At 49.5% G+C, this 27,443-nt stretch overlaps 1 protein-coding gene across 1 annotated transcript; it reads left to right on the top strand.

The window, feature by feature from the left end:
• The first annotated feature begins 401 nt into the window (after window positions 1–401).
• Window positions 402–22,929, top strand: LOC135444395 (cystathionine beta-synthase-like). Its single transcript, XM_064705991.1, has 15 exons — window positions 402–530; window positions 3,329–3,435; window positions 5,398–5,532; window positions 6,526–6,605; window positions 8,410–8,541; window positions 9,420–9,489; window positions 10,927–11,018; window positions 13,090–13,215; window positions 15,083–15,167; window positions 16,708–16,813; window positions 17,305–17,376; window positions 18,535–18,669; window positions 19,588–19,696; window positions 20,001–20,085; window positions 21,858–22,929. The coding sequence occupies exons 2-15, from the start codon at window positions 3,384–3,386 to the stop codon at window positions 21,953–21,955; spliced, it is 1,377 nt and encodes a 458-aa protein (XP_064562061.1). The 5' UTR covers window positions 402–530; window positions 3,329–3,383; the 3' UTR covers window positions 21,956–22,929.
• Window positions 22,930–27,443: the final 4,514 nt, after the last annotated feature.

The following is a 27,443-nucleotide window of genomic DNA, read 5'->3' as shown; positions in this document are numbered from 1 at the left end:
CCCAGGATGAGGTGAGAGATGAGAATTGACTTCAAGTTCTCAGAAGCTTGATGTATTATATTACATTACATTACATTACATTACATTACATTACATTGCATTATACTAAAACTATACGAAAGAAAGAGAAAAGAGACAGACAGAAGGCTGGAAAAGAATGAATAATAAAATCTCCTGACAGACTCAGAGAGCCTGACCCAGCTGGCTGTGATTGGCCATTAATTAAAAACAATTCACATGCTGGGTAAACAATTCTCCAAATCACATTCCAATATAGCAAAACATGGAGAAGCAGAGGCTTCCCAGCTTCCCAGGAAAAGAAATCCTGGCAAAGAGATTTTTCAGAAAATATCACAGTGACATGTGGCCTCTGTTTCCACCCCACAGGAGCTGGGTAAGAAGTGCCCCCTGGTGAATGGCGGGGGTGCCAGTGGTCAGGACAGCACCTGGATCCTCCCAAACTTGCCCAGTAAGTGCACATGGACAGCCACAACTCCTGCCAGCAAGTCTCCACACTCCTGTGTTCCCTTGTAAGTAATTCCTCCATGTTGCTTTCCTCAGGGTGAAGCTCAGCACCTTTTCCTGGAGGTTGTTGTTACACCAGGATGGTCATGGCTAGAAGCCAGCTATTGTGTTAATGATGGTTTATATTCCAAATGGCAAAAGCAGCTTAGTAGCTCCTCTCCAAGAAGATTTTTTCACTCCCTTTTATTTTTGCAGAAAGATGTGGCTGGCTCGAGTCTCAGGCTTTGTGTTTTCCACAGCATCTCCTTGTTTGGGGCATCTTATTTTAGATGGCTGAGAGGCTTTCACAAAAATGGATTACCAGGGCCTGGCTTTTATATCAGCAGCAAATGGCCCCAGTGCAGAGAAAAGTGCTTGCACTGAGCTGTTCCTGCCCTCAGAGCAGCAGGTTCCCTCCCAGGGTGACGTGAGGGCCCAGACTAGTCCTGACAAGAGGTGCTTTAATGACCCTGCAAACCAGACACAGACAAGCTACTAAAGATAAGGCTCTCCCATAAATGTCAGAGGAACTGCAGACACGTCCTGCAGTGCAGAGATGTGAAGCAGGGATCCAGCTCCAGCCAGTGGAGTAAAACTCCTGGAATGCAGCTCCAGGGATTGGAGGCCATGGGAGGTGCAGCCCTGCTCTGCATGGTCATGCCTGACCATGGGCCAGGCAGGACAAGGCCAGGGCACAGCCACCAGCATGTGGGTAGCCCAGAGCAGCCTCTGGGTCTGGCCCATGCAGGAGGGAGGAATGAATGGATGGAATGCAGAGCCCTGGAGCTGATCCAGCAAGCTGTGCATGGCTCAGTGCCACCCCTGCAGCTGGTGCCTGAGGAGAGCATCAGTTTCAGTCAAAATGAATTTTTTTTCCACTCAATTATCATTCTGAGCAGGATAAAATTATATTTTTGTAAACAATTTAGCATCAGGGTGCCATGGTAGTGCCAGTGGCTGGGCCCATCCTACCCCTAGACAGGAGATGGGGAGACATTTCCCAAACGCTGCTCTGGGAATGGAGTCTGGCTGAGGGGGCCAACACAGCCCTGCTGGGGCAGGAGCTGGAACATAACCCCCTGTGTGGCAGGGAAAAAAACACACTGGGACATGTCACAGCTCTGCAGCAGGGCATGGAGGGAGACGTGGTTTACTTTCCCTGCTCTGGGTAAGCCACAGATGGAGCAAAAATCTCTGGACTTCCTGAGATTCCCAGGTGAAATCTGATTGAGTTTTGGGGGTAGAAGCACAGGGAGGAGACAGGTTGTTATTTCAATTAAGAACATTAAATATTTAAATTGTTTCGAGAGATACAGAGGTAGACTAGTTCTGCCACCCCTCGAGCTGGTTCTGACCCAGCCTAACCTCAGCAGGAATCCTTTGCTTTGCCAGGACTGGTTTTCACCCGGACAACTCAAGGAATAGCAAGCCATAACTAAAAGCTGGAATCTTAGGGGAAAACCATCCTTGTCTGCTGTCCTGAGCTGACATCAGCACCTGCAGGATGCAATCCAGATGTGCAGTGCAGGAATTCAGGTCACCCTCAAGAGAGCCAGGCTCAGTTAAACTTTACCTGAAGGAGCCAAGGCTCAGCCCCACTGAAATAAATCCCTGAGCATTTCAAAAGTGGCTTTTGGAGCAGCTGTGGGGAGCTCATTTATTGTGGTGTTGCCTCACATTTGGCAGCACTCAGTGGAGCCTGAGATGTCTCTGCAAAACCCTTCCCACAGAGAGAAGGGTAAGAGCACATCCCATCATTTCTGGGCTAGGGATGCAGGGAGCCTGGAGCCTCTCAGTAGTAAAGTCCTTCACTAAACCCCTGCACTCCTGCAGGGCAGAAGGTGTTTGTATCACACCTGCAGAATCCAAGGTTTTGTCTCACTGTGCTGTGTTGGAAATTGGGTGGGGGGAGGAGGAATGTTTTGGAAGGTTTTCATTCTGAGTTGTGTGTATGTTCCTTTTTCCATCTAGTTGTAGGTTAATAAAGTGTTTTTCTTTATTTCTAAGCTTGAGCCTGCTTTGCTCTATTCCTGGTCACATCTCACAGCAGCCACTGGGGAGAATATATTTTCATGGGGGCACTGGCATTGCACCAGCATCAAACCATGACAGCTTATGATGTGGTCCAAACAAACACAGCTCTTGTCAATCTGTGACAGAGCTCAGGGCTGTGAGTTCCCTGGCAAGGTGTCTTGGCCAGACAGGTTTTTTTCAGGTTGCTCTTGCTGTGGTTTTTGATTCCTGCTGGAGCAAACCTGGGCAGCTGGATCTCACTGATCACAGAGCTGGGTTCAACTGTTTGCAAAACACCCCCCAGAACCCTCTGAGGTTTGAGCTTCTCTGATGTCTTGCTGCCATCCTTGCAGGTTTGGCAGTCCTGGGCAAGAGCACTTGGCCCAGAGGCAGCTGGAAATGTGGGGAGCAGAGATGGGGCTGGGCAGGATGGGGAGAAGAGGAGGAGCCTCATGCTGTGTCTCCTGGTTTTCTCACCCACAGCATAAAATCCTAAGGCTTGCCAGCATCTTCTCACTCATTACAGATCTGGCCTAGGGTTTTGCAGAGCAAGGCATTTCAGAACAACCATGAAAATTAATTAGCTTACTTTTTTATGTTAAAAAAACCCCTAATAACTCATGATGGAGAATTGTAACAAACTCCTGGTGCCACTAATTGTTGATGGGGACTTTTTCTCTTGGAACTGGGCTGTATTTTGGTGGCCTTGATAAAGTTGCTGAAACCTCACTTAGATTTTCTCTTGGTTCATGTTGCACAAAAATAGCTTTGATTTGACTTTTTTTTGTTTGTTTTTTCTGCATTATTTCAGGACAGAAGAAAAGAAGATCTTGCCCAATATCCTCAAGAAAATTGGCTGCACCCCAATGGTCCAAATCAACAAGATTGGGAAGTCCTATGGGCTCAAGTGTGAGCTCTGTGAGTGTCCCCTTGCCAGCAGGTTTTTGCATGCCTTGAGGTGAGGGTGAGGGGTGCTGGAGGAATAGAGATGGGGAGGGGCAGAGGTGGCTCATGCTGGGCTCTCCTGCCTGTTAGGCAGTAATTTCTTGGGCCAAACAGGGGGTTTCAAGCATCAATGAGCAGGGAAGAAATGGTAGTGGGGCATCTCTCCTGCCAAATAACAGCAGCATAAGCTCAGAGCAGAGCTGGCCCAAATTTGGGGATGGATCTCAGTCCTCTCCCTAAGGAGATGTTTGCTGGTGATGTCTCATGTAGGGCTTGGCTTTAGGCTGGTCCCCTACAATCACAAGGACGATAAACTCAGATCTGTGCATGTGGACTTTTCAGTCTCTTTTCCTATAACTCCTAACCCTGATAATTAATTTGGTCCAAATTGGGCAGAAAGGCAAATTCTGTGAGGCAGAGAGTGCCAGGAGTGTCACACAGCTGAGTAAGGAGAGACTTGCTGAGCACTCATGGCACAGCAGAGCCCTGCAGTGCTGTGTGTCAGCTGGGAACCACGGAGTTATTTATGAAATAACCATGATTAAATTAAATAACTGTGAATAACTATAAGGCAGCCAGACCACATAGTTATTTATGAAATAACTATGATTAAATTAAATAACTATGAATAACTATAAGGGCAGCTAGACCCCACTGAGCACACAGGCCCAGGGAAAGCACCCTGGGCTTTCCCACCTGATCCCTTCTCAGCATCTGGGATCCTTGGGCCACCAGCCCTGCAACCTCCACACTGAAAAACCGAGGATGGTTTTCCCCTAAGATTCCAGCTCTTAGTCATGGCTTGCTATTGCACACTGCACTGCCTCACCCTGCCCACAGTGAGAGCTGAGGGGACACCAGGACACCATGGGGGTGGGAGGACAGATGTGCAGTGCCTGGTGCACCTCTGGAGTGTGTATGGCTGGTGCTTTAGGTGCTGGGAAAAGCAGGCAGATCCCATTTTCTGGGATGGTGTCTCCCTCCCCTGGCACAGGAGGGGAAGCAGAACAGAACAAGCAGAGCAGCTCTGTGTCAGCACAGAGCCCCTTCCCAGCAAACACAGGAATAAAAGGAAGCAGCCACAGCTGGATGGGATGGCCTGGTGTTTTCTGTGCCCCCAGGCATCCTCGTGCAGCTGGAGCTGTGGCATTTTGCATTATGAAATGTAATGATGAGCACAAGATTTCCTTTCCTGTTCAGGCTGCTCAGGTGCAGGGCTGATTTCTCAGCCTCAGGTTGCTGTGTCTGCCAGGGTGAAGGGAAAAAACACCCCTGGAAATCCCCATTTCTCCCTGCTGTCCATAAAACAGAGCTCAGTAGCACCAGTTCAGCTGCAGATGTGCATCAAAGGCTTGGTAAGAAGAATGCTGTGGTATGGAGGCCCTAATGAGGACTGGGATGTGCCTTGCATTGCAATCTGAATGTGCCTTGGAAAGTTTCTTAGTTTGTTGCTAGCTCAGTGAAAAAAATTGTAATTTTGCCTGACACTTGAAAATGTTCTTTCTATTGTTTGGGATTTTTTATGACACCTCAGTCAGGACTACAGATCACTGCAAAAGGGGAGCTTTTTAGATATCTGTTAAAAACCTCAATGCCTCAGGATAGACAGTGAGGCCTTGCTGCTATCCCTTGCCCACAGAAGAGTCCTCAAGGAGTGCTGTGCCTTTGTGGGACCTTCCACCTTGCAGTGACCATGCCCAGCTGATTTCAAACCCATCCTGGGCTGTCCAGGTTGACTTCAAACCCATCCAGGGTGGAGGAAACATGGGAGAAAGAATGACTCTGTGCTGATGGATAATCCCAGAAAAGCAGATAGTGGGTACATTCCCCTGAGGAAAGGACAGTCCTGCAGAGGGGGAAGAGGTGTCCCAACACTGCAATGAGGCCTGGGGGAGCTGGTGCCTGATGGAGTCTCCCCTTTGTTTCCCTTTCCAGTGGCCAAGTGTGAGTACTTCAATGCTGGGGGCAGCGTGAAGGACCGGATCAGCCTCAGGATGGTGGAGGATGCAGAGAGAGCTGGGATCATCAAACCAGGAGACACCCTGATTGAACCCACTTCAGGAAACACAGGTGGGAAGGGCAAGGATGCTCCCTCTGCCTGGGAACTGGGCAGGGGGCAATTTCTGAGGAGCAGAGATTTGCATTTGGGGTTACAAGGTGGGTTCTGGCTCCATCCTCCCCTCAGCTCCCCTCCTGGTGGCCATGGGCTTCCTGGGATGCTGAGATGCCTCCTTGCTGAAATTCCTGAGGGTCCTGTGAGGGTCCCACACCTGCACAGGTGTGCCTGGAAGGTCTCCTTGTACCAAGGCAGACAGCATCAGGAGCTGGGGCAACCCTGGGTGTTTTCAGGCTGGGAAGCTTTTGAATTCTCAGAGGTTCCCAGAGACCATTCCCTGATGGGTTGGAAGAGAATTCCTGTGATTTTTGCCCTTGTTGGTGCCACTGTGTCACCCCACCAGACTGTGTCACCCCAGACATGGAGCCAGGGGGGTCTGTGCTCTCCCAGAGCTGTGTCCCACATGGATCACACTGGCTCCCTGCCTGCCTGGGGCAGCTGGAATGGCACCAGGCTCCCTGCAGCCCTGGCAGGGACAGGCTGCTCCTTCCTGCTGCCTCACCTTCCTGCTCTGGCTGGGAGCAACTGGCTCCATCCATCACCCCAGTGAAACTGGAGCAGAGGTGTCATGGATAAATATGCAGAGTCCTGTCTGTCTGTCTGTCCCCCGCAACTGAGGGGAGGGAAAGGAAAATCACCACTTTCCTGAGTTTCCAAACCCATAGGAAGGTGGCTGAGCCTCGGTGCGGGGAGTAAAGCTCTCCCTATTCTCTCAGTGAGAATGAGGAGCTCCTGGGAGCAGGAGTGATGCTGCAGCTCCACTTGGCTGTCAGCACATCCTCCCACTCTCCCTGGTGCTCCCAGCACATCCCAGGGGGCTCATGGAGGATGCCCTCACCTGTGGCTGGGCAGTGACCCCTCCATGGTTCCATCCAGGGGAGAGGGTTGCTCTTACCAAATTGCCAAATTCTGGTGCCGACCACTTCCCTGTGCTCCCCACCCCACAGGGATTGGGCTGGCACTGGTGGCTGCACTCAAGGGTTACCGCTGCATCATCGTCCTGCCAGAGAAAATGAGCATGGAGAAGGTCAGAGCTCTCTCTCTATGGTTTTACCCCACAACCAGGGAACTTCCTTCCCTTCCCTTCCCTTCCCTTCCCTTCCCTTCCCTTCCCTTCCCTTCCCTTCCCTTCCCTCCCTTCCCTTCCCTTCCCTTCCCTTCCCTTCCCTTCCTTCCCTTCCCTTCCCTTCCCTTCCCTTCCCTTCCCTTCCCTTCCCTTCCCTTCCCTTCCCTTCCCTTCCCTTCCCTTCCCTTCCCTTCCCTTCCCTTCCCTTCCCTTCCCTTCCCTTCCCTTCCCTTCCTCCCTTCCTCTCCGCCATCCTTTCCCTTCCTTCCTTCCCTTCCTCCTTCCCCTTCCTTCCTTCCGCCTTCCTTTTCCCCTCTTCCTTCCTTCCTTTTCCTTCCTTCCCTTCCTTCCTTCCTTCCTTCCTTCTTCCTTCCTTCCTTCCTCTTCCTTCCTTCCTTCCTTCCACTTCCTTCCGCCACTTCCTTCCGCCACTTCCTTCCGCCACTTCCTTCCGCCACTTCCTTCCGCCACTTCCTTCCTTCCGCCACTTCCTTCCTTCCGCCACTTCCTTCCGCCACTTCCTTCCGCCACTTCCTTCCGCCACTTCCTTCCTTCCGCCACTTCCTTCCGCCACTTCCGCCACTTCCTTCCGCCACTTCCTTCCGCCACTTCCTTCCTCCCTCCCTCCCTTCCTTCCTCCCTCCCTCCCTTCCTTCCTCCCTCCCTCCCTCCCTTCCCTTCCTCCCTGCCTCTCCCTCCTTGGAGCCCTTTAAAAGCCAACCACCCACTGCCACAGCTGCTATTCAGAACTTTGCCTCTTGAGGGAAAAAAAAGCAGCCTGTGGTGGCCTGGTGACTGTCTGGTGTCAGAAGTGCAGCTGGGATGGTGAGATAGCCAAACCCAGTGTGTGGGTGCAGGGACAGAGCAGGCTCCGCTGCATGTGAAGCACTGCAGGAGAAGCAGGCAGGGCTCTGCTGCCAGCCCTGCTCACTGCCCCCCTGACATCTGACAGGTCTCTTGGCCTCTGTGTGTTTATTGTTTTCTTTCACCTGGAGACACTCAGAGTTGCCTGAGCTGTTTCTCAGGGTGGTGTCTCAAGTCACTTGCACGAGAGCTGGTTGTCAGGTGAACACAGAGTCCTGGAGATGGCAGAAATCCCTCACTGGTGAGCCAAGACCTCACAGACAGCTCGGCTGAACTCCTGCCAGTGCAGCCAGACAGGCACCCTGACCTGGCTCAGGACTGAGCCCTTCTCCAAAGTGTCACTCTCAATTCAACCCAAATCTCACTCAAACTCAGATGCCACCTCCAGCTGCCATGGGCTTCATCTCCAGGTGTCCCAACACTCCTCTGTCCCACTGACAGCCCCATCTCCCAGGGACTGATTGCTCCTTCCCTGATTTTGGTGAGAGAAGAGAAGGGACTTAGAGCAAAACCAGCTTCTTTATCTCCCCTTTGCATGCTGGGGCTCCAGGCCCAGCACACAGGAGACCCTGTTCCCTGTCCAGCTCCCTCTGCCCTTTTCCTCTGGCTCCAAGGAGCAGCACACTGTCACCTCCCCCCACCCTGTCCCCATCCTGCCCTCCAAGTAGGACAGGGCACGAGGCCAGGCTCAAATCCACGTGCCAGCTTTGGGCAGGAGGCCCTGGGCTGCTGGAGCTTGTCAGAGACAGCAGAGCCCAGAATTGGACATTGTATCTCCACATGATAAATGCCTCCCACATGCAAAGCTGCTCCGGCATCTGGCACTGCCCTGGGCCTGCAGGTTCAGGTTACCATCCCTGAGTGGGATCAGCTGTGTGCAGCTCCTCTTCTCATCCCAAAGGTCGATATCCTGAAGGCCCTGGGTGCTGAAATCGTCAGGACACCGTGCACTCGCTTTGATGCTCCCGAGTCCAACGTCCGCGTGGCCTGGAAGTTGAAAAGTCAAATCCCAAACTCTCACATCCTGGACCAGGTAAAGACCATCCCTCCACTGCCTGCCTTTCCCAAGATGGTTTATAGGGTGTTCTCCAAGTGTGCCTGTGTTTGGGGGCTCCATTTGGACTAGCAGATTTCGTCAGTGTTTTGTGGCATTTGAAATTTAATCGCCCCTCTGCAAAGCTCAGGGGGACAGAAACAAAATAAGGGGCACTTCCAAACCTGCAACACTTCTGCCAAAGCCTGGATGTGGGTGAGGCTGGGTTTTATTGCACAATTCAGACTCCTCAAATTGCTTCAGATTTAACTTTGACCTGAAAAAAACCCCACTTTTTAAGCCTAGCTAGCAGGCTCGAAAATAAACCTCGTGCTGTAAAGGGCAAACCCTGGTGACTCATGCCAGAGGTTCCTGCAGGGGATTTGGTCCACTTGGGAGGACCAAGGAGGGCACTTGGTTTGACCCCTGAGCAAGGAGCCCCTGAAGTGCAGGAAAATCAGGCAAGCTCCTTCCTTCTGAGAAAAAAAAAAAAAATAGCTCAAAAACTGGATGAAATTTTCAACTCATTTTTTGGTCCATGGGTGTGAACATGGGGTGCACAAAACATCAGTGCTGCAAAATCCCTCTGTGCATGAGAGCTGATTGATGATCAGAACAGCCTCTGAACCATCCCCACACCTAAGGGGCACCAAGTGCTGGACAGTGAGTGTTTGTGGGCACATTTAACCTCCCAAGTGGGCTTGAAAATCTGTCCCAAAGCGCCAAACAGGAGGAACACCAGTGACTTGTCCTGGTGGGGTGGGTTTCCCCTGGGCAGCTGCATGCTTTGGGTACAGCTCTGTCAGGAGCTGCTGCTAGTTAGGTATTTGACCAGCTCTTCCCATGGTAACCCTGCTGTTCTCTGCTGGAATAAACAGTACAGAAACCCCAGCAACCCCCTGGCTCACTACGACACCACGGCCGAGGAGATCCTGGAGCAGTGTGAAGGTACTGTCTGTGCACAGGGCTGCAACCCTCTCTGAGAGGCTTCATTTACATAATTTATTGGCCTGAATGTCTAGAAACAGCCCAAAGGCCCTCTGGAGGAGCAGACGCAGCATTATCTTAATAACACTGACACACAGAGTGTTGTAACCTCTCCTAATCCACTCCAGAGCCACCTCAGCCTGCAGGGCTTCCCAGCTCTCCCCTCCCATTGCAAAACCTGGGGGGGCACACCAGAGGCTTAAGAAACTCAGATTGTACCAAAAGGAGACAGAACATGCCTCTTGGTGACCACACCACTCTGTAACCTGCCAGCTGGGAACACAAGAGATCCCATGAGGCTTTGGAGGGGAATATAAATCCACCAGGGCATGGCAAGGCTGTGTCTGATCCAGCACTCTCATTTGCAAATCAAAGCCTCCCAAACCAGTGCCATTGGAAGTGGGGACTGGGGGAGGATAAAGGGCTGTCCCAGTCCATGTTTATGCAGATAGAAGTGACATTTATTGCCAGTTCTGGAGCAATGTAAAGCATGACCAGGACTTGAAGGATTTTAACTGGAGAGCTGTTATCAGAGCTGTAAAGCAGTCAGGTATCAATGGCAACAAGAGTCCCAGCCTTGCCTCCTCCACAGTGTCAGTGTTTGCTCCAGCTGGCTGCCAGGGTTGCAGGTCCCCCTTTCCCAATGCAGCTGCAGCATCAGGTTTTGAAGGCCAGACTCCAATTCTGCTCCTTCCAGCCCTAAATCTGTATAATTTCAGCCATGCCAGTGGGGCAGCATCTGACAGAGGCAGGTGCCAGGGCAGGGCTCAGCCCTGCCTCCTGTGGATGCAGCACAGGCTGGAGGTTGTGCCTGTCAGTGATATTCATGTGTGACTTGCTTTGATATGCTGTGGTTTGAAAGGGGTGAATGTGCTGAGATATTCCCTCCCCTTTAAACCATAGAATCACAGAATATTCTGAGTTGGAGAGAATAATCAAAGTCCATCTTGTGGTCCTGCACACCTAAAAAGTCACACCATGTGCCTGAGAGCATTGTCCATACGCTCCTTGAGCTCTGCCAGGCTGGTGCTGTGCCCACTGCCCTGGGGAGCCTGTTCAGTGCCCAGCCACCCTCTAGGGAAGAACCTTTCCCTAATATCCAACCTAAACCTCTCCTGACACAGCTTCAGCTGTTCCCTCTGCTCAGTAGAACCAAAGATGCAGAAATCATGGACATCTGGAGGTCACCTTCAGCTCCCTGCAGTGAGGCAGGATCAGCTGTGCTCAGCTCCTGCAAGCTCATCTGAGCTTTGCACAGACCAGGCTGTGACACCAGCACAGCCTCTGCCTAGCCTCTGCTCACAGGGGCTCTGGGGGACACAGGGCTCTGAATAAAGGGCAGATCCTGCTGGGGGCTGTGCTGAGCCCTTGCAAACCTCTCTGCCCCCTGGTCTGCAGGCAAGGTGCACATGGTGGTGATTGGGTCTGGCACAGGAGGAACCATCACTGGCGTGGCCAGGAAGCTGAAGGAGAAGTGCCCAGAGTGCAAGGTAAGGCTGGAGGCAGGACTGCCGGGGTTTTCATGGAATCACAGAGTGAAGGGACATTGGGTTGGAAGGGACATTGGGGGTTGTCCCATTCCATCCTCCTGCCATTGTCAGGGACACCTTCCACCAGACCAGGTTGCTCAGAGCTGGCCTTGAACAATTCCAGGGATGGGGCAGCCACAACTTCTCTGGGCAACCTGTGCCAGGGCCTCACCACCCTCACAACGAAATTTCTTCCTATTATCCAATATAAATCTAACCTCCTTCAGCTCAAAGCCATTCCCCCTTGTCCTGTCCTGCCTAACCCCACAGCTCACCTGAGGCAGTAGTTTCTCTCTGCACCTAAAGCTATGTTGAGGGATGTGTGGTGTTGTGAGGTTCTCAGGATGCAGTGAGAGATGAGAATTTGACTCTATGTTCTTAGAAGGCTGACATTATATTATATACTATTATATCATATATACTATATTATATACTGTATATTATATATAATATAGAATATATACTATATTATATACTAATATAATATAATATAATATAATATATACTATATAGTATTATATAGTATATAGTATTAGTATTATAGTATTATAGCATTATATAGTATATATATATTATATATAATACTATATAGTATTATAATATACTATACTATATGTTATAATATACTATTATATTGTATAATATGTACTATATTATATACTGTATATTATATATAGTATATAATATATACTATATTATATACTATTATACTATATACTATACTATACTATTATCTTATATTTTAAAACTATACTTAAGAAAGAGAAAGGATGCATCAGAAGGTTAAACAAGAATGAATAATAAAAACTTGTGACTGACGCCTCAGTCCAACACAGCTGATGGTGATTGGTCATTAATTAAAAACCATTCACATGGAACCAATCAAAGATGCTTTATTTGTTGGTAAACGATTTCTAGACTACATTCCTAAGCAATTAGATAATTGTTGCTTTCATTCTTTTTTGAGGCCTCTCAGCTTCCCAGATGAAAATCCCAAACAAAGAGGATATTTCAGAAAATATCACAGTGACAGGGAGGCATCTCAGCCCAAACACAAAGCTGTAAATATCCGGGGAAAATCACCAGAAATCACCATCAGCCAGCACAGCTAGATCCTGAAAGGATGTGTGCATCCACAGGTTTCCACAGGTTTGAGCTCACTGCTGGCTTCACCTAGAGCAGATTAAGGAGCTCTGGCACTGTGCTCAGGGAAGTGGCAGGCTCTGCCAAGGGGGTGATGACAAACACCTTGAGAGTGATAACATTTTAAGCCACCAGTCACTTCTGCAACAGCTGAAGACTACCTAGGATCTATTTAAGAAGACAGTGAAAAACAGCACCCTTTTATCCTGGAAGCTCTCCATGCTGCCAGTGATTAGGAATATTAATGAATATCAGGGGAAGGAAACACTGCTGATCAGTGTGAGAAACAACTGCTCACTTTGAGAATTTAAAATGGTTTATTAAAGCTTAACAAAAATACACCAAAGGACTCCATAAGGAAAAAACTGCAGTGCTGGGAACTGCTCTCATGGATATCATGTTTGGGTCTTCCTCAAGATGGATGCTCAGTCTTTTATACCCCTGGGGGCTGCACCAGCCAGCCCTGGCCCCTCCCAAAGTCTGTCAGTCAGCTCTTCTGTGCCATTTATCAGTGCAGACTGCTTTCTTGTAACTGGATTGGAGGGCAGCTGTTGCCATGCCCCAGTGACAAGCTCTTCCATTCCCAGCTGCCCCATGCAAGGGACACCTGTGCAGCTTCTTTGTACCTGTCCTGGACAGCCCAGGCTGTGTGATGGCAACAATACAGGGGGAAAGGGAACTGTGGGGAGAGCAGAGGGCATCTAAACTAAATAACATAACTATGCATCACTAAAGCTTTTATTAATATTCACACAATAGTTATCTTTTAATTGTGAGAGCCAATAATCTCATTATCCATCTGTAGGGGTGAGGGTAACTTTTCCTTTGAGTTTTGTGCTTGGCTGTTTGTGAATTCCCATTTATTTGACAAAATGCCTTTCCCTCCCAGATTGTTGGTGTGGACCCTGATGGCTCCATCGTTGCCCTGCCCAGTGAGATGAACAAAACCAACACCACAACCATCGAGGTGGAGGGCATTGGGCACGACTTCATCCCCACTGTCCTCGACAGATCTGTGAGTAACCCTGTGATATTGAAGCAGGCCAACCCTCGTGGTGGGGAGAAATGATGAGAAGGACTCCATTGATATCAGAAGGCTAATTAATTACTTTATTATACTATATTATTCTATATTATGTTACATTATATTACATTACATCTAAACTGAATCTGCCAAGCACTCAACTGCACAGAATCTCATGACTGTCACCCAACAGTCCTGACACACACACCTGGCCCTGACAGGCCAAGGAAACAAAACACCATCACTCTGGGTAAACAATATCCACATTGCATTCTACTTTTGCACAAACACAGGTACAGCAAATGGGATAAGAATTGTTTTTCCTTTCTCTGAGGTTCAGAGAATGTGAAACCCAGAAATATTCTTGGGAATAATTGTGCCTTGCTTTTCTCTGTGAAGAGAAATGTGGTGACTCTCTGAGGAAGGGTCTCTACCTTGCCATCCAGCCTGCTCCCAAGGCCAGAGGTGTGGTGGTCCTGATGTATCTTCCCAGTGCAGAATAAGTTGTTATGGGGGGATTGGGATACCCAGTTACTTTCTGAGTAACTCTGATTATAATTGACTGTAGTGGTTTTGGTTTGTTAATTTAAGATTTCTTCAAATTAAAAATTTCCCAGCTAATGCACCAAAGAGTGTGGTAGGTTTTGGTGCTGGTCAATCACTAATGCATTCACTTCCTGCTGTGAGATAGGCAAAGCAGGCTCAAAACTTTAAAAGAGTATAAAGAAAATTTTATTAAAAGTAATTAAAAGGGAAAAAAAAGGTAGTAAGAATCAAAAGAAACCCTTCAGAACACTTCGTGTCCCCTCACAACCTTTTCTTTTTCACTGATAATGTAAAGAAACAAAACCTAAAATTTCTAGTCGGTTTGTTACCTTTAAAATAGTCTTTCCTCAGTTCATTTAGGGACAGAAGTCCCTCTTGTTAAGGTTATGGAGACTCTTCCACTTTTCCAAGAAATAAACAACATGTGTTTTTCACAGAGGTGTATTCAGCTTCTCAGTGGCTCAACAAACTGTCAGTTAGACAAAAACCTTTTGCCTCTCTTCCCTAAATTCCTCCCGTGCCAAACAATGACAGTGACCCCCAAGGAGAAGGCAGATAGAGGTGAAAATCAGGCATTGAACACAGTGTGAGTGTCCTCTGCTCAGCCTCACCACTGTTCAGAGATGCCCCTCTGGCTGTGGTCACACAGATGTCTGTGCTGAGGCTGCTCCTCATCGCCTGCTCTTTCCTGAGCCTCCTGTGCCTCAGGCACCACACACAGAGAGCAGAAATCCTGCACCATGCCCAGGCTGGGCAACAAGATCCAAGCAAGACAGCGGATCATGAACCTTGCAGCTCTTGTTGTCAAGTCCCTCTCAGTGTATCAGCTGCCACAGAGCTTTAAAACCCTAACACAGGCTGCCTGTGTTGCCCTGGCCTCATTCTAGAAAGGTCCCTCACAGCCTCAGACCTGTGATTATTTCTGCTTTCAGGTGTTGACTACATCCCTGTTGTCAGCACCTCGCTGTAGAGCTGTCACCTTAATAATCCACACTGATTCTTGTAGCTGGATCTCATTTTGGCAAATTTTGAATAATTTTGTCCCCTGACCTGGGACATCATAAATACTCCTCCACATCCTAACTCTGGACCTGTCAGGCATCCCTAACTCTCCAAGGAAGGGGTGCTGGAAAGGTGTGGGTGTCTGCAAGCAAGAACTCCAGCACATGGATGTTCTGACAAATGCTTTCAGCAAGTGTGGAAGGCAGCTCAGAGCTGCCAGATGTGGGCATCAGCACCATGGTGTGCATCAGAGGGTCAGGGCAGCCTGAAATGACATTTCCAAGACTCATGCACCTTGCTTTCCTTCCAGGTGGTGGATCAGTGGTACAAAAGCAACGACAGAGACTCGTTCCTCATGTCCCGCAGGCTGATCAGAGAGGAGGGCTTGTTGTGTGGTAAGCACAGTGCAGCCACAGCAGTCTGTCCCCTTCACAAACCCTCTGAACCTCATCCTTTTGGGACCAAAACTCTCCAGAGGAGGTGCCCTCTGCATTTTTGTGTCAGCTGGGTCAGCAGGGCTGAAAGGCTGAGCGTGGGGCTGTGCAGAGGTCACTGCAGGCTCCAGAGGTGTTTCCCTCAGTCTGGTCTGGGCTCTGACTCACCAGCCACAGTAATTATAGAAGGAATTATTCTCTCCTTACTGGAGCACTTTTGCAGTGGAACTGGATCTTCAGGCAGTGTAGAGTTACAGAGGCTGCAGGGAGGATTAGTGGGGCTCAGGGCAGGACAGCTGGGCTGTGCCAGCAGCTCTGTGAGGCCGTGCTCAGTGTCACTGCCACACCAGAGGTGCCAGCTTTGGACCAGCAAGGCCTGAAAGCAAAGAAAGTGTGAGATGTTCTTACTGAGTATTTCTCCCCGTGCCAACAAGCTGTAAGTGATCCCTCTGGCTTCCCAAAATGAACAGGTGCCCTCAGACAGACCCTGCCTGTACCCTGAGAGCCTCCACAGAGCATCAGCCTTGTTTTCAGCCTTCCCTGACGCCAAGAAAACAGACACAGGTTTGCAGCCAGGAGCAGACACCACGTAGGCTCGTAGTTACAGCTGATAAAAGCCCTGAGCACTCATATCCAGAGAGTTTTGGAAAAGATCAGCCTATATATATGTAATGAAACACTTAAATGTTGATTTAACCTGGCAGGCAGGGAGTCACTGTGTTTCAACAGAAACCACTTGTTTGAACTCAACCATAATTTGTGAACAGCTTCGTGTTCCCTGAGCTGCATTTTTCAGGGCTGTTCCTCGTTTGTTTGAAAAATGTGACCCAGGGATAATTAACCTGCTGTAAAATACGTGCTGCCTTGAATGCAGGCTGTAATTGGCACACAGATAGTGGAATGTGTCTGACTTCCAGTGCTCAGACTGGTGCTGGAGGAATTGCCCCTGTAAAGCAGGGACCTGCTTTCCCTACGTGCAGCAAACCACATGCGTGCACACAGACACGGGCAGCATTCAGGCCTTCCCATCATGTTGGCCTGGTATTCCAAGCATGAATGAAATGTTTATGGGAGGTTTTTTTTCAGTCTTTACAGTGCATTTAAAGCCAGTCTTTGGCTGCCAAGTATGTCAGCCAGAAGCTCCAGAACTGGCGTGGTTTCTGCTCATGCAAAGGGAGGGTGTGGTGTGGGCAGCGTGTTCTCAATGTCCCTGCATGGCACCTCTCAGAAGAGGTCTCCATTTCTTGGTCTGCCCACAAGAAATGGTTCCTGAAGTCCATGAGGTGACTTTCACACTGGCTCCAAAGCCAATATGAGCACATCCCACCAGTCCCCACCTCTGCCTGGCCCTAAACCCTACAAGGCTTTGGGGTTGACTGTCCTCCCATCCCAGTGTCCCAAGCGAGGTGCCACCTCTGTACCTTTATCTGTGCTTCCCACTGCAGGACAGCGGCCCTGGGCAGCCCTGACCCTTGTCCCCCTGTCCTTGGTGTCCCTGCAGGTGGCAGCTCGGGCAGTGCCATGTCTGCAGCTGTGAGAGCTGCCAGGGAGCTGCAGGAGGGCCAGCGCTGCGTTGTCATCCTGCCCGACTCCGTCCGCAACTACATGTGAGTGTCCTGCTCCCTGCCCTGCTCCCAGGGCCTCCTGGGACAGCAGCTGGGGCTCAGCAGAACCCCAATAAATCCAATAGTAAGGCACATGGAGTGAGCCCAGAGCTGGGAGTCTCCCTCGGGAAGACCACAGAGAAAAAGCAAAATAAACCGCAGGGAGGAACAGCACACCAGCGTGGCAGCCACCAGGGGATGGGTGCTGGGACACTTGGGGGTTATTTTCTCTTTATTATCTCCTCTCTGACTCACTGCACAGAGCAGGACTCAGCCAGGCTGCACTTTCTGAGCCTGCATGCCTAAAGTGAGGAAGGCAAATAGCTGGAGTGCTTCAAAGAGTTACTGAGCACCCCATGCTCCTGTTGACCTTAAAAGGGGCTGAGAGCAGCCAGCTGCAAAAATCATGAGAGCCCCAGGGGCAGTGCTGTGGTCTGCTGCACAAAACTTCTTCTGGAAGCCTCACAGAGTTGCTCTTTGTTGGTGATTTCTAGGTCCAAATTTGTGAATGATCAGTGGATGATAAAAAATGGGTTCCTAAATGACGCCCAGGAGCACAAGCCTTGGTAAGACAACTTCTGCTGGGATAAACTGTGCTGAGGGAATCAGCATTCTGAGTCTGGAATTCATTATCTTCAAAGGAAAATGTTCCTTTTTAGTGTTTAGGACAAACACAGTAAAGTCCAGACCCCTCTGGGGAGGCTGTGATGTCAGCTCCTCTCTTTTGAGTGGTTATCTCTCAGCTCTACAATTAAAGTCTATAAAGGAGCCATTTCTGTGCCAAAGTAGCTGCTCCACTCCCACGTGGCAGCCCAGGCCACCTAAAACCCCCTCTGGAAACCTCTCTCTGCTCCACATCTGATGTTCAAAGGACCATCAGGCTGCTAGGGAGGTGGGTCCCTGTTGTAGCAAGCCCCCTTTCAAACAGCTCTGCAGCTCTTTTCAGGCAAAAAACAGGAACTTTTCACCTTCCAGAGCTGCTGGCCAGAAAAGTTGGCCAACTCTGCCGCCCCTTGGATACCATGGGGAAAGAGTCCCCTCAGGGAGTCACAGGAAAACTGCAGATGCCAGTTGATGTGTGGCTGGGCAAATGCCAGTTGTTTAGAAAAGCTCTTGATCTCACCCTAAAGACAGCAGTTTTACCGATGTCACCTTCTCCTTTACCAAAAGTTCTTGTAAAATATTTCCTAAAAACTTAACACATTTCCAAGGCCTCTTGTGTCTGGTTAGAGTTGCTCTTGGCCCTTCCAGGCTCCAGCAGTGCCTTTTCTGCAAGGACTCAGGGCTGAGATGTTTGGGAGCTGCTTGTGCTGCCCCACAACCCAGCTCAGCTTGTCCCTCATAAGTCACACGAGCATCTCTGCGAGGCTCTCTCCTGCAGGAGCTGCAAATGCTGCCTTGTGAGGACCAAGGATACAGAGCAAAGGAGTCAAACTGGTAGGTCTCCCATTCCTGAGCTTGAAGTGAAGCCCTTCCTTGGATTCAGGACAGCTCAGCACCTTGCTGGTCTCATCCCTGCCTCTGGAGCTGCATGAACACTGGGCACAGGGAAAGCTTGGCTTCAACAAGACCTGGCCGTGGTGGCATTTCTGCTTTGGCTCTAGGAGCGGGGCTGGCTTTTCAGGCACACAGACTGTCCCTCATCTCCTCTGGCCTTGTCCCCCTGCTGAAGGCCACAGCTGAGCAGCAGCCACAGCTCAGCCCTGCCATTTGTCTCCCAACAGGTGGTGGGACATCAAGGTGCAGAAACTGAATCTCTCGGCCCCTCTCATCCTCCTCCCAGAAGTCAGCTGCCAAAAGGCAATTGAGATCCTCCAGGAGAAGGGATATGACCAAGCTCCTGTTGTTGCTGAGTCAGGGTAACTATTTCTGCTCACTGCAGATGGGCATTTGGACAGAAAAATCAGCCATGATGAAGCTCAGGTCCCATTCACTCATGGGTAAATGTGTTGGACTCTTATGACAGTGTTCACAGGGGTTCTTGGATTGGGGAAGAGATGAGGATCTGACTCCATGTTTCAGAAGGCTGATTTATTGTTTTATTATATATATTAAATTAAAACTCCACCAAAAGAATAGAAGACAAGGTTTCATCAGAAGGCTAGCTAAGGATAGAATCTGAAAGAATGATAACAAAGCTTCTGTGTTGGACAGAGAGTCTGAGCCAGCCGGGCTGTGATTGGCCATTAATTACAAACAAACCAACATGAGCCAATCACAGATATATCTGTTGCATTTCAGAGCAGCAGATAATCACTGTTTACATTTTGTTCCTGAGGCCTCTCAGCTTCTCAGGAGGAAAAATCCTAAGGAAAAGATTTTTCATAAAAGTTGTCTGTGACAGACTCTGATAATTTTAAAAATATCATCTGCCTCCTTGGGAAGATTCATCAACAAAACTCCTGTAAAAGATCCAGTTAAAGCCCAGTCCAGTGCCCATCAAAGCAGAAGATGCTGGGTCAGTGCACAGGCAAGGCAAGCCCAGGGCAGTGAGAGGTGGGGGAAACCCTCACAAATAAGCAGCTGGAGAGCCCATGGGTTTTCCTTCTCCCAGCTGCTGAATCCTGGGCTGCAGCAGCAGATTTTAACTGCTGTGAAACCAACAGCTTGGTGAGGACAAAGCCTTCCTTGTTCTGCCCAAGTGAGGAGAAACCTGGTGCCTCTCCCTGACTGCAGCAATTTGGTCACTGACTTCAACCAGAGCAGTTCAGCCCCTGCATAAAATGTGTGTTCCACCTCAGGTGTGACCTTCTGGAAAACTCCCTGTTCTCTTACAGGCTTATTTTGGGCATGGTGACCCTCAGCAACGCCCTGAGCTCTGTGCAGGATGGAAATGTGGAGTTCTCAGACCCTGTCACCAAGGTCACCTACGACCAGTTCTCCAAGGTACCACTGAGGCTGGGGATGGTGTCAGCCTGGCTGGGGACAGGGACAGAAGGACAGGGACACCAGCAGCACCCTGGGGTGTCAGAGGAGTGGGAGAAGAGAAGGCAGAGAGGAGTGGGGAGGGCCATGGTGACATCTTGGAGATGAGAGTAAGGACAAGCACCTGTAAAAGCCCTGCAGAGCTTTTCACACCAAGCACTGACAGGGGATTTCATCCAGCTGGGGAATCAGCACCCTCCAAAATCACAGCTCAGCCACTGCCAGCTGAAGTAAAAGGTTAAATGTTGAATTTTGCCCTGTTTAGGTCAGCCCAGAGGACAGCCTTGGGAAGCTTTCCTGCCTCCTGGAGAACGACCACTTTGCCATCGTTGTGCACGAGCAGACACAGTGTAGGTACCTGCAGGAACTCCTGGCACAAGTGTTTGAGAGGGGAGAGGGAAATTCTGAAGCTGATTGTGGTGGGTTTCAGTGCAGCTGCTGCACCTGTGCAGCTTCCAGAAGTTTCTGCTCTGCAGAGCCCTGAACTGCCCACTCCTTACCCATGGCTCCTCCTGACACCACAGGGATGAGGGGAGAGGGGCAAAGCAAGCAAGGAGGATCTCTGTAGAGTTCTGTAGCCCAGGGACAAGGTCAGAAGGAGCATTTGGCCATATCAGGTAAAGCCTGGGTGGAATTCAGGCACCTAAAGTGAGAAAGCTGAGAAGAATTGGGGTGGGCCATGAGCAAGCCCTGTGGGTCATCAGGGGCACTGGTGTAGCCTGGGGCAGCTGTGTGAGCCTGCCCTGCACCATGGCTGGGTGGAGGGATGCTGGGCCAGTCTGGCAGCACCTTTAAAGCAGATTTTATTGGTTTTATTCTCAATCCACTGCACAGCCACCTTCCCCTTGGTGTGCAAGCCAACCCAGCAGAGTCACCTGCAGCAGCATCAGGATTGCTGACACATCCCAGCAGGGATCAGCCCTTGTGCCTCCTCTGAGCCAAAAGAGGTGTGGTGGCAGGGGCTGCTCAGCACACCTGACCTGGCACACCTTTCCAGTGCAATTACACCACAAGGAGCACAGATCTGACCTTGGCTGGGAAAATGAGCAACACAAAAAGCAGTCAGAAGAGCCAAGTTTAGGTCTTGTGAATTAGGGCTGAAGGGTGTAATTATGCTGATTTGATGGGATTGCACACTGAGCATGAAAAGCATCCCTCAGGTGAGCAGTGGGTGGCTCATCAAGGGATGCCTGCTCAACTTGGGGCCTCCAAAACCCAAACATCCCAAACCTTCCCTCTCCAGGGCCTGCTCCCCCAGAGCCCCATCAGCTCTGGAGCTTTGCAAGCCCATCCATGTTCCCACAACAGGTTGCAAACAAAAATCTGCCACTCAAAACTGCCTTTGATGCACGTTTCCAAGTCAGTCACCAAAATTAATGCCAGTCAGAGTTTCCTTTCTCAGCTGTGTTGTCATAAAATAAGGAATATCTCTTCTGTATCACGTTTTGATATAAATTAAATGGTATCATCAAATTAAATGGCACCCATCAAAAAGTATCAGCCAGCTGTCTGCAGCAGCTCTTGCTCTGATTTTCAAGCAACACCCATTTGCTTTTCCAGAGCTGCTGTTCTAATGCTGTCACAGTTACTCCCTTATTTATTACTTTATTCCCACACCTTTGGAGCTTGCATTTTATCTTGTGTTTGGGCTCTGGTGGCTAGTTTTATTTTTATTTAAGCAAACATTTATCAGACAGTTAAAACAATTATTGAAGTGCTGTTTCATTAATGGTGGTGTGGGATGTAATGAGAACAGGGCAGAAAAGTGCCTGACTGCTGCTTTTTGAGAGTCTCATTAGTTTGCTCTGAAAAGTTCTGTGGTGATAGGAGCAGGGCTGGAACAGAGATTGGCTAAAACAACTGGGAAATTAAGTTTCCTGCTCTGGGAAAGGTGGGTTATTTGCAGCAAAAACCTCTCTGGAGTGATCACAGTGACCTGACTGAGGCTCCACCATCATTTCTGTGGAGGTAGAGCTCAGGCAGACACTGTCACTGTTAGAGTTTTCTTTTAATAAAAGAACAGCAGCCTCTGCACAGCTGGAAGGCGCTGAAGGTGGGGGTGGTGATGGTGTTCTTTTTTTTTTTTTTTTTGCCACTAAGGTGGAATTTTCTGTGCTTCCAGTGAGTGGGAATGGCAACTCTTCCACGAAGCAGACGGTGCTCGGCGTGGTCACAGCCATGGATCTCCTCACCTTTGCCAGCAGCAATGACAAGAAATAGCAGAGCAGCTGGGCTGCCTCCCCTCCTCCAGCAGCTCCAGGTGTCCCCCTGAGCCCAAACCCCCTGGGCAAGGCAGCCTCTGGCCCAGAGCAGCCCAAAGTTTCTCAAAATGCCCAGGAGGAAATTGTGATGTGTTACACTTGTCTTTGTGATGTGTTACACTTGGCCAAACGCCACCCAGGGTACCACTAAAGAGGAGATAACTGAAGAAATTGTGTTTAACAGCCATGGAGCTTCCCAGGGCTGGGCAGGGAGTGAGGGAAGGTCAGCATGGCAAGGGGATGGCTGCTCCTGCCCAGAGTGTAGCAGGAGGAGCTCTGGTGGGTTTGGCAGCTGCAGGTTCCTGTGCAGTGCCCCTGGTGCAGCTCTGAGGGTTCTCCTCGGGGCCAGAGCCCATTTCTGCCACAGAGCACAGGGCTGGGGGCAAGGCAGGGCACTGCTGCACCCCTGCCCCTCTCTGCCCCCCAGGCAGGCTGCAGGCACCCCCGGGGCCAGTCCCCCTCAGCCCTGGGGGTGTTTGCCTCCAAGAAGGCAGCAGGAGAGAGTGGAGTCTCAACTTCTGTTTGCCAGGCTCGGGATTAAATGTGTGAGATGGTATCTCTTGTTCTGGCTCAGATGTTTATTAGTTCTTATCTCTGCTACAGTCTCACAAACCATGAGTTCTACAAACAAAAATGGAGCCCCATCTCTCTCTCTGCAAGGCCTTTTAAGGATAAAATATCCAATTAAGAAATGACACCTCAATTATTTTTACTTTTAACACAATAACCAACCACCTGTGCCCCATAATGTGGACTTTTTAATCCAATTACACAAAACCACCCAACCCCATGGAGAAGAAGGTGAGGAAGAAGGACCAGCTCTGCTCTAAAACCTCCATCTTGCTTTATCTCTATTACTATATTCTAAACCCTTAAACTCTGAGTGTTCACCCTGTGATATCACCCACTTCTATTCAAACTCCACACCCATAATCCCAGTACTATAATTCAATTTTGGAAGCTTTCTCCATGGCCTCAGGTCAAATGCAGTGTTCTCTTGGGGGTCAGTGCCTGGCAGCACAGAAAGCCCAAAATTCTCAGCATCCAGGGTTCCAACAGGGAGGGAGGGACACAGAGAACAGGAGGTGACAGGTGTCAGCTGGAGGGGTGGGAAGGGAAAGCCAAGAGGGGATGAGGTGCTGGGCTGGTGGTGATGCTCACCCCTGTGGGGGCTTTGGGAAGCCCTTCCTCACCTCTGGGAGAGTTGGTGGCCCTGGCTGCCTCCTGCATGGTGAGGGGACAGTGGAGGAAGCCAAACAAGAAGCAGACACTCAGTCACAGAGCAGTGAGAGGGGCCACGGCTTCATCCCTCAATATGCATCCTCAGAGCTCCTTATCAAGGGCTGGAGGGGAGGGCAAGGTTTGGTCCTAATTCTGCTGTCAGGCCATTGTGTTCTGGGGACTGACAATGAGGGTCAGCAGAGCTGTTTGTCATGGCTACCAAAAATATTAAATGAAAGCAAATGCCAAAAGTGAGCTGTGGGAGCAAACTGAAGTGACACTGAAACCCAGTTTGGGGGAATTGCTCTCAAAAGAGCCAGAGAGGTTCACAATCTCTCCATGAGTTTCTGGAGCTGCTCCAAGATGGCAACAACCAGTTTCAATTTCAGCTAAGTGGCCACCCCATATTCTCAATCTAATCTAGTTTGTAGGAGACTTTTATTAAGTTATAGAATGCTGAAGTATTTACATTTAGGAAAAATGCCTCTGCTGTCTGCTGTTTCCTCAGTGACACGAGCGATTATCAGATTTTCTGAGAGTTTTTGCTTGAGCAATAACCATATTTGTCCAGAAAAACAAACTGATTAGCTCAACCCTCATTGTTTCATATTTATTTTAACAATTCTGTGGCAAAGTGAAGCCTGTAAGTCCATGCACGTATCCCAAACTCACATGAGTAAGTCTGAAAGTGCCCCATTACTCCATGAAGCCCAGAACTGAGTCTGAACCTGGACCAGCCTGGCTGTCATGGATTAACCCAAAGCCCAGGGCAGTGAGAGGCAGGGCTGCAGGGCAGTGAGCTGCAGACAGGCTCCAGGACAGGCAGCAAAGGTGAAATAACCTCTGAGTATCCACCTCGAATATTTACAACTCCTTCTCTATGCTAACTATGAGTGTGGGAGCTCATAAAGGTGGGTGTGAGCTGCAGATATCCCAGGATTGCTCCACCTGGGCTCACCAGGGCCCTCCTGGGGCCCATTCTCTGTCCTGGGGCTGCTCTTTGCAGGCACATCCGACAGTGGCACTGCCCTGCCCAGGGATGTCAGTGCTGTGTCTCCTGATGTTGGGCAGCTGTGACCCTGGGGATGTCCCACAGGGCTGGGTGACTGGCTGTGTCCTCCTGCCTCTTGGGTATCTGATTGATAATTGCTGCCCCAGATGTGCAGGATGTCTCTGCTTCAGCCTGCACGGCTGAGGAACGAGTCTGGACCCTTCACTTTTCGGTCTTAAGGTTGTTTATTAATTCTTATCTATAAAATTTTCTTTCTGCCCAGCCAAGTTCTGCTCAGCAGGGCAGCCACAGGCACTCTGTGTTGTCCTTTTATACTACAAACTACATATAACATATTTACACTTAATTCCCAGTACATATCACCTATGTTAGACAGTGCACTTCTACTCTGAACCAATCCCAAAGTGCCAACATCACTGCAGAAAATGGAGAACAAGAAGAAGAAGGAGAAAGGCTAGACATGCCCAGATTCCTCCATCTTATCCCCATAACCCCCATACCAAAAATCCTAAAATCTACATTTTCACCCTGTGATCATTTTGTCATTACACTATTCAGACCCGTGTGACTTTCAGGTCCTCATACAAAGCAATTTGCTCCAAGAGTCATAATCAAATCCCCAGGTGTTCTGGGCAGCATGCCAGGGTCTGCGAGCCCCCCAGTGGGGTCCTTGGCAACTCTGGACACCCTGAGGGATGCACTGAGTTCTGACACTTGCCCACCGTGTCTCTGGCATGGAAAAGGCCTCAGGAGGCAAAGGAGGAGTTTTCATTTGAGCTGTCTGCAGAAATCCCTGCAGGAAGGCCTCAGGAGGCAAAGGAGGAGTTTTCATTTGAGCTGTCTGCAGAAATCCCTGCAGGACCTATAAACACATGCCCATACAGCATCAGTGGCAAGAGCAGTGTGTCCAAGTGTCCCTTCTCCACACATCCCTGGGCCTGTCCTCTGGCAGTGATGACCTCCCTCTGGATAAACAGCCCTTGGAGCTCCTTTTCCTTCCCTTTCCACTGAGTCCCTGTCAGTATTTTATATCTCCAGTGAGAGGCAGCTGCCCAGCTTGGCACAGCTCGGTGCCCTGGAGCTCTGGGGGGTTCTAGACCAGAGGGATGGGGGTTCCAGGCTTCAGGAGCCAAGAGAGGGGAGCAGGAGGTGGATGAAGGCCAGGCAGCATCCCAGCCCACTGTCCTGAGTGCAGAGTCTAGCTCCAGAGCTCCCTCAACCTGCAGGTCCAACCCTGCTCTTCTCCCAGCACTGCCTTGATTTTTAAAGATTTTCTAAGCCTTCTGATGTTTACATGCTTGTAACGAACTTTCCCACACACTTTTTGTAAGTAACTTATTGTTTTGCATTCTTTTATGGAAGAAGAGAAATGTGATGGGCTGTTGGTTTGTCCAGTGTCATTGGAGAGGTGGCACTGTCACCCTTCAATCCACTGTCACTTTTGGAAATCTATAAATGTTGGAGTCAGAAAATAAACTCCCCCTTTTTCATTTTGTGTAAGAGCTATAATGAGGGATGTGGGACTCCAGGCAGCTCTCCAAAATGCAGTTTATTCCATCCAAGAGGTTACAGCAGCCCAGGGTGGTGGGTGACAGAGCTGTGCCCACAGCTGTCAGCTCCAGCTGCAGGCAGGCCTGGAGACCCTTTGGTTTGGTTACAATGCATTCTAGACTTTTCTTTGCTGAGCATCTTCATACAGTAGAACCAATCTATACCTTAACTTTTACCTGTAGCATATCATAACTACTGTAATTACCATATTCATGTTACTATTCTCCAATCACTTAAAATTAGTACATAACAGTTTAAGCCAGAAGTTGTTTTTCAGTTTTCTTGCAGTGGAAAATTCTGAGACCTTTTTTCTACTTGCAACTTTGCTGACTTGTTTGCCTGTGCTATCTTTCTGCTTGGTAAAAACATCTTCTTGTTTGTGGTGGGTTTATCCTTTGCTCTAAGCCATAAAAACCCCTTCTAACTAACACACCCTTTGCCTCCTTGGTTATCCAGTAAGACTGGCCCAGCAATTCTTTTCCTCTATATCAAAACTTGCTTCCATCTCTATTCCTTCATCAGACTCTACATTTAAAAATCTTTCTGCCAAGCACACATATCTGTGAGACTTTATTGCCAAACTTTCATCCTTCCCGACTGTGACAGTGTTCACAGGGGTCTTAGGATGAGGGAAGAGATGAGGATCTGACTCCATGTTTCAGAAGGCTGATTTATTATTCTATGATATAGATTACATTAAAACTATACTAAAAGAATAGAAGAAAGGATTTCATCAGAAGGATAGCTAAGAATAGAAAAAGAAATGATAACAAAGGTTTGTGGCTCGGACAGAGAATCTGTGCCAGCTGACTGTGATTGGCCATTAATTGGAAACAACCACATGAGACCAATCACAGATGCACCTGTTGCATTCCACAGCAGCAGATAATCAATGTTTACATTTTGTTCCTAAGGCCTCTCAGCTTCTTAGGAGGAAAAATCCTAAGGAAAGGATTTTTCATAAAAGATGTCTGTGACACCCAACAATCCTGAGAACAGCAGTGTGTGCCTCTTGTGTTGTTTGGTGTCCTACAGTAACACTGCTCCAAAGGGTGAGCCGTGTGTGCCCCCAAATCCCTCACTGCTTCCATCCCCATCTGCCCCAGGACGCCTCTGCTCTGCCCCCTCTGTTCTGTAGGGCTGGGGACACATTTCCAGGGAGATCATGAGCACATCAGGACATTTCCATAGCAGGGGGAAGAAGCTCAGGGGGAAGAAGCCCAGGCTGCCCATGCTAGTCAGGGCACAGAAATTTGTGCACCCCTTCCCTGCTGAGACCCACAGCCTTGGCTCCCTGCAGCTCAATCCAGAGGAGAGCAAACCCCAAGGGCTTTAAAAGCTGCATGTCAAGCACGAGGCTCAGGAGGGCTGCCCTGGGCAGGTGTGTGCCATGAGAAGGTCCATGCCCACCCCTGGCTCCTGCATTTTGGGATGCATCACCCCAGGGCTGGCTGCACTTCAGGCACAGGGAGGGAATTTCTGCCTTCCCAGAGCTTTGAACTGATTTTTCTCTCCCTGTGGCCCCCGGTGTCCCTGTCCCCAGCACTCTGTGAAGCACAGGGTGCTGATGGTGCTTCACAAACCCCAGTGAGGTTCACCCAGAGGGGCGTGGGGAGCCAGGACAGGGCTGGGATTGGCCTGAGCTCGGACAGAGCCAACACCA

Source organism: Zonotrichia leucophrys, chromosome 1, assembly GCF_028769735.1.
Source record: "Zonotrichia leucophrys gambelii isolate GWCS_2022_RI chromosome 1, RI_Zleu_2.0, whole genome shotgun sequence".
Lineage (NCBI taxonomy): Eukaryota > Metazoa > Chordata > Aves > Passeriformes > Passerellidae > Zonotrichia > Zonotrichia leucophrys.
This window is presented reverse-complemented; position numbering and strand designations above follow the sequence as displayed.